The sequence below is a fragment of the Mugil cephalus genome, chromosome 9, assembly GCF_022458985.1.
Source record: "Mugil cephalus isolate CIBA_MC_2020 chromosome 9, CIBA_Mcephalus_1.1, whole genome shotgun sequence".
NCBI lineage: Eukaryota > Metazoa > Chordata > Actinopteri > Mugiliformes > Mugilidae > Mugil > Mugil cephalus.
The window spans coordinates 11,628,160-11,637,949 of NC_061778.1; the positions used below are offsets into that span (position 1 = coordinate 11,628,160).

Genomic DNA, 9,790 nt, shown 5'->3' on the forward strand with positions numbered 1-9,790 from the left:
TGTTTTTTTTTTTTTTTTTACTTTCTCCTCTCAGTGGTCAGGCAGTGTGATCGCAACCCTTGTGGCCGTGGATCGACTTGTCAGGAGGCCGCCGGAGGTTTCCGGTGCCTCTGCCCGCCTGGATGGAGCGGCAGGACGTGCCAGCTGGGTCAGTGGGTCAGGATTAAACCGTGTGTTACATGTGCCTGATGCAGACAGGTTTAGGTTAAGCTTTAATATGAGAGTATGCACAATCGAATCTGAGAAAAAATGTGCAAATTCAGACCAAAGGGCAACAGACGAAATTTTTTACAGGGAACGTCGTCATGTTGCATTATATTTATTTTATGCAAATTGAGCACAATTAATTAATTAAAGTAATATGAATTCAGTATCTGTGGTTAAAGCTTTAATTTCTGTTTTTATGAGCTCTGTCAAAATTGAGAGCCTCACCGCACCATTTAGCAGCTTTCATCCAAACTAGTTATTGGTTTGTGGGTGAGGTTTATTTTATAAATATGAGATGCGTGAAATGAGATGAAACCAAATCTAAGCTGTGCAAAAACATTAAAGTAAGGCAACTGCACAGTTTCTTGAAGACATTTAGCAACTCATCCGAGTAGCTTCTTCAGTTCTGAGGGACTGGAACCCATCAGAAAGTTGCCTGTCAAGTGTCTGTTTATCACCAGATACTTGAATTAATGTAACACGGTGAATATTTTAAATACATATACAGATGTACAGTACATTTACACTAGGAATAAAACTAAAAGTAATGTCAGCGAAACAAAAAACAGAGAAGAATTTTTTTTTTCACAACAAAAACAGAGTTTTTTTCATTAAAGTGCAAATTTTTGATTCAATAATTCAAAAATAAGACCAGGACTATTGTTGTCAGTATAAAAAACAAAGTTCAGAAAAAAAAGTTTTCAAAAGACAGCGGAAATGTGTTCTTTTGTTGTACGAGGTGCCGACAGAGGGATTATTGTTGCGTGTTACTTCAAAATACATAGCGGCATCATCAAGGGTGAGAATGAAAGTTGTATTGTAACTAATTAATAAGATATTAAATTTCACTTCCTAGAAGATGCCCAGCCCAAAGACACTGGGAAACTGTACAAAGCGCTTTTTGATCAGACTGGCTCAGTGTAATGTTTCAAGATCATATGATACCACAGTTATTTATTCAGTGTTCTGTTAACGACAAAATCTGATATTTATCATCTTCAAAGGAATCCATTCACACTGATCCTCTAACAAGAAATCTGAGCGACGAGACACAGCTGGTTTCAAAAGCTGGGTTTTTTTTCTTCAACGGGTAACATGAGATTATTCGTTCAATTTGAAGTGAAATATGCATTTAAATCTCAAATTAAAAAAATAAATAAATAAAGCAGGAACAGCCAGCGGCATGTTGATTCTCCCATCAGCCCATGTTTAGTGTGAATCTGTATTCCATAAATGCACCGTCACGTCTCTTTGGGCTGCGTTCGCTCATATTGACGAGTTTGCTCCCAGAGGGTTGTTAGGTTAGATAGTGGAGCGGAGGGAATATTGTATAGAATCAGGTCACACACACACACACACACACACACATATGTACTCATATAGAGGCTTGGGGGTTATGGAATAAAAACGGAGACATATTTCAGGATGACAGCCCCCCCCCCCCCCCTGTTCCTGTGCGTTACAGTGATATGTCACTGTGACACTTGATAATCCCCTATAGTTCCACATCACAGGTCAGTAGCTCACAGTACACACACGCACGCAGTGTTCAAACACAAGCGACGAAATGGGCAGAGAACCACCAGTAGTGCCTCAAATGGGGAAAGCAATTATGTTCTCTATCAGTTCCACTCTTGCGATAGATAACGCACACATACACACAGACACATATGCACACAACTACACACGTGCCATCAGTGCTAAATCCTAATAGGCCTTTCACTGAGGGGAAAAGGTTTAGATTACCTATAACTAACTGACTACTTCCGCTTTATTCACTGAGAGTTTCTTTCTAATCCTCCTCTATCAGAGCCAAACCCTCAAGGGCTCCTGGCTTTAACACTTAGGACGACAGAAGGGGAAATAGACACGCCTAAACTTAACAGAGGCAGTGGTGCAGGAGGGAGATCTGTGAATAAACCGGGAGCAGAGGAGATTATGAAAGGCGTGATTTGGATGTTTATTTGAATAAAAATAATATCTGACAAATGCACCCTTTCACAATCCCCGACTTCAAGGTTCAGATCAAAGATCCACTTCAAACTTGATTTGAACTGGTTTAACTGGTGACTATAGATCGTCTGAGCCCAGTGGGAGACACCCAGGATTAAATTCTGTAGTTTTACGGGTTGCGTGTTTCACAAAGGAGGGTAATTATGTGACTTTTTACCTTATTTCAGTGAAACGTTGTTATTCTCCTATTTTATTATCCTATTTGATTTAGTTTTGGAGGTGCACCAATGGATCCTTTGTTCGTTTTCTGAATGGTCTGTTGACCACCAAACACAAGACTCCTACTCTTTGTCATATCCAAATTTCCTACGTTACTGTTGTTAGCTTAGACAAATGACAGCGCTGTGGCGGTTTAATTCCACAGAAAAAACATTGCAATCCTACAGTGAGCATCAAAACTTGTAATTGTGATTTTCCAATAAATTGTACAGTCATCAAGTGTAAATAAATCAGAGGGAAATAACTACAAACTTAGTGAAAAGACAGCTCTGGACAAAGGATAGGATCCCTCTGGTTGGTGGCCAGCAGACAAAGAAATTTGTGGGCTCTCTGTCTGAATTTTGTGTTTTTCCTAACTACAAAAACATAACATACAATACTTGATATTCCTCTATTGTTCCTGAAAACTGAAGGCAGAACGTAGCCTGATTATTAGACTTAACTGCCTTGTTTTGCTTCAGTTTTAATGTTTGATCAAGACAACGTACAAAGTGAAAACAGGCAAAGACAGAGTGACTTAGGACTGGACATTGAATCCAAAACAAATAGTATAAAGCCACCACATTTTACTGAAGAGATTTACATTATTACATTACATTATTTTCTACAACTCTGCAACCCCTAGTAGGTAACCCCCAACCAAAGTAACCCCCTTTGGTTGATTAGACATTTTTATATGTTTTTTTTTTTCCCCCACTATTTAAAATTTCTCTAAATACACATTAACATGAATCCAACATATTTTAGTAGAGGTGCACGTTTAAAATAATAAAAAAAATGAAATATTTCAACTTTTGTATTGTTTGAATAGCTTAATATTAAATGCAAAATGATGATAATGCATATTTATAAATAGCACTAGGCTGAGTTTAATATAGCTATATGTTAGTTATATGTTTAATATCATCAGTTTGGGGGTCCTTGGCCTGAAAAACTTGAAAAACACAACCAAGAGCAATGGTATTAAAGCCCTATCATTTATCCATTTTATTATTACTACTACTGTATTTACTGTATTTTCTTTGTTTCTATAGACACCAATGAGTGTGAACTGAGCATATGTGTCCACGCCCGCTCCTGTCGAAACCTGATTGGTGGATACTTGTGCGACTGCCTTCCTGGATGGATGGGGCCTAACTGCGACATCAGTGAGTACAAGATGAACAACACAGAAATACATTAATAGAAGAAGGGAGAAGTGATAGTCCTGTGGTAGATAGTGAAACATGAAGAGCCTTTAAACAGCAGTTCCCCTGCAGACCAGTCTCTGTGGGCGGGAGATCATTTTACTCCGACTCCAGCTCCATCAATCATCCTTCACGGGGTATCTCTGAAACACTATAAATGCGATGCTGACCAGTGAGAGTGTGTGACGCTCTAGTCTTGACTCTTATCTCCTGTTATTATGTGCTGAGAAAGCAATGTGAAAAATGTGCAGCCTGCATCCTGGCTGCACCCTGACTCGGCGTCACTGATTCGAATCTCGACCACTGAGTATGACAGTCTGCTCTGGTTTCACTTTGTATATTGTTGTTTACAGCGTTTGTGCCTTTGTGTGACAGATTGATGTAGTGTTTCTGTCTTCTTGACTTCTAGGGAACAACAGCTGTCAGGGTTTGTGTTTGAATGGCGGACGTTGTGAGGTGAGAATTTGCCTAAAGTCTGTGCATATCTGACATGCAGCCTTGTCCTCCTCTACTCTGTTGCAACACTTTCATTTTCTCTGCAACTTTCCATTATCTGTCCAGTTAAATAAGGGCTCCTCATCCAACTTAAAGGAAAACAATTTTTAATTGTGCACGATGTACACCATTGTGAAGTGGTGAAATGTTTTATCGTCTGTCACAAATTCCTGACCTCAGATGTCCTTACATGCACTGTCTGTTCTCTTTGTTTGCATTTACATAAACCAGATACTTACATACTGTGTATGCTGTGCTCCGTAGGACCAGGTGTCAGGGTCCAGATGCTTGTGTCCACCTGGCTTCTCTGGGAAATATTGCCAACATGGGCTGGGTTCTTGTGACAGCGCCCCCTGTCTGCACGGAGGAGAATGTGTGGAGAAGGAAGGAAGGACGGCCACCTGCAACTGTCCTGTGGGATATTCAGGAGTCTTCTGTGAGGTTAGAGAAGCTTTATGTTAAAAAAATAAAATAAAATAATAAAACAAAATGGATAACACCTCAGATGAAATCATGTGAACTGATTAATGTCTGCTAATCAGGTTATATAATGAAGTCAACATGCATATAAATGGATTCACTGAAGTATAGACGAGCTGCCACTTATTATTATTCCTCATGCCAGGAGAACAAACTATCATATATCATAAATAAATTCAACGTTAATAGTCCCATCTTCTACAACACCCTGATTACTCTCCACAAGACAACCGCAAGAGGAAAATTTAAAAAAACAAAACAAAAAAAACAAGCACCGAATGAACAGCTTAGGAACACATTAGCTTCAGATTGATATGTTTTAATGGCTTGGGTCCAATAACACTACCCAGAAAATGTAATTAACTTAAAAATAATAATTCAAGCAGATGTCCTCGGTTTTGTTTACGATGAAAATTATCACCATTTTTCCGTTCTTGCTCAACTGTAGCACAGACACAGAAACATGAGGAATAAATGTTGGACTGAAATGCTACAACCTTCATAGATATCCATCTAATTTGTTAAAGTTAGAGCATCTACTTTGTCCTTAATTTATCACATTGGAGGTGCATGGCCTGCAATGGCCTGTTGAAGCGAAATCATAAGCACCTTTTTAGTGGTAATTAAGAGGCTGCAGATTTAATAAACCTCTGGAACCACATTAAGTTGACGGATAAGTTTTTCTACCATTTTATTTTTTTGTTCTACTTTTTCAGATAGCGTTAGATCTGTGCAACCCCAACCCCTGCCAACAGGGCGTGCAGTGTCACATCACAGAAGGCAGGTACATGTGCGCCTGTCCCGATGGTTACTATGACAACGAGTGCATGAGCCTCAAGAATCCCTGCATTGGACAGCACTGTTCAGGTAAGAGACATATTTGTGTGTCTTGAAGGACAGCAGAAGAAGCAGCAGAAAGAACCTCACAAGCTCCGGTCTAATCTCTGTCCCTCCTCATCTGCAGGTGCCATGTCGGACACGACACACGGGGGCGTCAGCTTCTACATGATCCTGGTGGGAGTCTTAGCTTTGGTGACGGTCTGCGGCTGCGCTGCCTGCGCCTTCCTCCTCTCCCACTTTCATCGAAAGCGGAAAAAGCAGCAGGCGGTCCCGCAGGAAGAAGGCATCAACAACCAGAGGGAGTTTGTCAACCTCATCAGAAACGTGGACCGTCCCGTGCCCCTCCTGCCCCCCGCCGCCCCTCTCACCCACCCCCAAGCTGCCCCCGCTCCCATCTCACGTTGCTACGAGGAGATTGAACTGACCCTTCCTCCCTCCCCGGCTCCTTCACACCCCTCCCCGGCTCTGAAGCCAGCCCATGCCCCCAAACTGGACATTTCAAACCGCGAGAGGGAGAAGCTGAACCGCTTCCACTGCACAGAAAACCAGGAACTGGAGGTTTGACCGCGTCCTGAACTTTATTTCTTAATTTCATTTTCTGTCCTTAGCACTTTTTTGCTCACAGGGCCGGGGTCTTCAGTTACTTGCACTGTGTCAATGTCGCAGTTATGAAAATAGGGTGAACCTTTGACCTTTATGTGCTCAGATGGACATCGGCAGACACCTGAGGAGCAAAGGCTGCTAAGTAGAGGGGTCAAAAGTCTTAACTGTGTTATCGTGTTTGAGCCTATTTTGGCAAAGAATGAGAAGCAGCGCGTCCACGACGTTTGACTGAAAAAACCTTTATTAATCTGGACGGTTAAAGATTCGCCTTGGAGTGCCTGAGATACTGTCAAGAGTAAACAGAGGGCCGACCTCTGCAGGAGCCTCTCAACATGTTTCCTGGTCCTTGAGGCCGTCTGACTGGTGTTCAGACCTCCATTTCAATTTCAGACTGATCTCTGGCTGACAGACTGAGAACTAAGATGCCTATTTAACGGTGTGTTTCTGCTTGTGTGTGTGTGACAGTGACAGAGAGAATGTATATTATGAGTGTAACGTGTAGAAAAAGTAAAAAAAAAAAAGAGAAAGAGAGCAGAAACATTTCACTTTAAGAAAAGAAGTTGATATACCAGTTTTAAAACTCCACACTGTTGCCTGTATCGTCTCTGTAATACTGCAGTTTCTCTAAGATGTATGATTTTTTTTTATTCATACCTGTGTGTAAAATAGCTTTTTTTTGTACATAAATATATTGTACATATTGATGCCATTTTTGTACTGTGATTCGGTCTGGAAGTATCACTGTATTACTTTGTTCAGTTGGTCACTTTCCATTTGGAGCAACCAGCACATGTGGATTGTAATAAAAGTGCATTTACTAACTCTTTCCACTATTTTTATTTCATTAATCGCAAGCTTACCTTCACTGCCAGGGGGAAGTGTCAGCTCTGTCACAGAGAGATTAATGACGTTGCTCTTTGGGGAAGAGAAAAGAGAGCAAAGTGCTTCTCACCGTTTTTATATGTGCATAATAAGTACACATTCGAAATGCTATGACAACCCTTCTTTTTGTTATCGTTGTCAGACGCCCACGCGAGGATAGATCACAATCGTTTTAAGTTTTCATTGGCTGCATATATATTAGTTTTTAACCTGAATGAGTCACGAGCTTAAAAATTGTAGCTTTCTCGCTTTTCGGGGTTAATTGTCTGTCTTACCACAGTTACATCCATCTTTACAAAGGCAGAGCTCAAATGTAAAACTTCGTTTTAAATTATCAAAGAACTTCCACTTCCACGAAATATGTTACATCATCAGGATGAGCTAGGGGTAAAGGACTGTAACAGAGTACGAACACACACACATAGGTTTGTTGAAGGTCTTCAAACAGAGGGAGCATGGGATGATATTAGGAAGAATCAAGATCAAGACAACAAACAAAACACTCCAGCCTTCAAAGGAAATATTCAACTAAGTAGGAGAAGGAGAAAGGAGGCTGGACAAAACTGAACTGAATCTCCACTACAAGCTCCTACTGACGGTCTATACATCAATCAGTCAATCAAATTTTTTTGTGCAGCCCTTTACAACAACCAAAAGGTAACCAAAGTGCTTTACAGCAAAGTCATAAAACAACACATAAAATCAATGCATGAAAACATAAAAACAATACATAAAAACACAATTGGAAAGTGCTACAGCGCTGCAGGGTATTGAAAGCCTTTCCGAAATACATAAAACGGAAAAGATAAGAATAATAAAATACAACTAAAGACAAGACTACCCCAGACGGAATTAAACGCCCATCTAAAAAAGTAGCTTCAATTTGAAAGGCCGAGATCAGTAGCGGTGTGAATGTCGCGGGGAATTTGTTCCACACTTACATCACATGCAGCAGAAAGTAGACTCTAGATTGACATGGTAACCCTAATCACAACACTGAACAACATAAACCTTAAGGTCAAAAAGATCACAAATGCATCACATATGTGCATGAAACAACAAGATGGCAGAAAGCCCAAAAGCAAGTGCAATTCCCTGACCCATTCAGACCCAAGTGGAGAACCCTGATTAGTTGCAGCACACCAGGTAGAACCAGTGACTGAAAAGGGGAGAAACGGGTACCAGATCTGCATCTCAGTGTCTGAAATATATGAAAAAACATAAATGCTGCAGAAGGTAGGATTTTAATTTTACTTTAAAGAGACATGAGAACATTTGTAGTATTAATGTGTGTGTTTGTGTTTGAGGATCTACAAAATTTGCATCATGCTTAAACTACAAACAACACAACAATTGAATCGATTAATAAAAGTTATTTTTAAATTTTCGTCTCGTGTTGAGGAGTAAAATTGTCCGACAAGCTTCCCGGTGGATATACATCCTTGTCAGAGCCCCGTGGGAGGATGTTTAATTGTAAAACAGAGCTACAATGACTGGGTCAGTGGACCACACAAGGACTATCACTATCTCTCTCTCTCTCTGACACACATTCACAAACAATGATGCGGACGGTGCCAGGAAAAATGGAAAACCATGTGGCTGACGTCGACCTTCCTAGAAAACGACTGCACGGCTGTGAGAAAACTTTCTGTTGTTGGAAAGTTAGGCTCGAAAATTAATTTTCAAAACATGTGGTAGTTTGCGGTCATCCTGAATCCATTACATCGATCCATGTCAGTTCACGTTTTAATGACAGAGTGTGATAGGAAGGGTTTTGTAATTGGCGCAGAGCAAAGTGACTGCAAGGTCACGGCAGCGACAGTTAATGGGGCAAATGGATATGACAAATGTGACCTTAGGCCTGTGTAAACAGCGACAGCCTGGAAATGAACACGGGCTTCCTGTCACCACGCTGGTCAGGAGGAAATGTAGGAAATGGAGTTTACACACACACACCTTGTATGTACAAGACTCTTTCTACACCTGCTGTGCACTGCAGGATGTCAGACTCCAGCCGGCAGATTAGAAAGTTTACATTCAGTCGAGGGGGCTTTTCTTAACGTCTCATTTTATTACTTGCTATCCTGTCATATCCCAGATGATGACAGCCACGCAGATAATGTCTACATTTCAGATTCAGATTCATTTTTTATTCCGTTTATGTAAAACATCTTGAGACAATTTGTGTTGTAATTGACGCTAAAACTGATAAATAATAATAATAAATAAAACTGAATTGAGGTGAATTAACCGGAAGTCTTGACTGGATTCACAAAAGGCTTGTTTTTAAATGAGAAGCTTGAAGAAGCTAGTTATCATCTAGATAAAGAGTGATCTAAAACTTGAGCAGTGATGTAATAATTTTCTGTAATTACTATTTAGTTCAGTCTATTACTTTGTAAAATAGAGTTATTAGACACAGTTGATAAATCAATCTATTTAATTCAATTCTATTTACTTTAGTTGATCAGGATCGCTCCAAAACTAAGATTGACCTCAAGGTTATGTTCAGCTCTCTTGTCTTGCGGGGCCATCTTGTGGCCATAAGAGGTAAACAAACTTAAAGTCAAGTTTTGATACTATCTATAGTTATCGTTCTGATATCATATTACCTCAGTATCAAATACGTTTGCACAAATTCCGACAATATATCCATAAAAGAGGGTGGACATGTTATACTCAAACAGCTGCGGCAACTGAACCAGTTTTAGTAAAAGCCCTTATATCCATGAGGCGCCTATAAATAATTTAAGGTGCAATTTGAATGCTAAATCTAAACAAAAATGTCTAATTAAAGCAATAAATATATATTTTTGTCAACTATTTTGAGCCACTGTTGGACATTTATAGCCCAAAACGTATGT

The 9,790-nt window shown here is 40.1% G+C and overlaps 1 protein-coding gene across 2 annotated transcripts in view; it reads left to right on the top strand.

Moving 5' to 3' along the window:
- The window catches only part of LOC125014160 (protein jagged-1b), a 46,158-nt gene extending 39,296 nt beyond the window's left edge, over positions 1–6,862 (top strand). For both annotated transcript variants that reach the window (XM_047595224.1, XM_047595225.1), the window contains 6 exons: positions 35–148; positions 3,474–3,587; positions 4,036–4,082; positions 4,386–4,562; positions 5,318–5,468; positions 5,566–6,862. In XM_047595224.1, coding sequence (XP_047451180.1) covers positions 35–148; positions 3,474–3,587; positions 4,036–4,082; positions 4,386–4,562; positions 5,318–5,468; positions 5,566–6,005 — 1,043 coding nt within the window. In that variant the 3' untranslated portion in view covers positions 6,006–6,862. The remainder of the gene's footprint in view (positions 1–34; positions 149–3,473; positions 3,588–4,035; positions 4,083–4,385; positions 4,563–5,317; positions 5,469–5,565) is intronic.
- Positions 6,863–9,790: the final 2,928 nt, after the last annotated feature.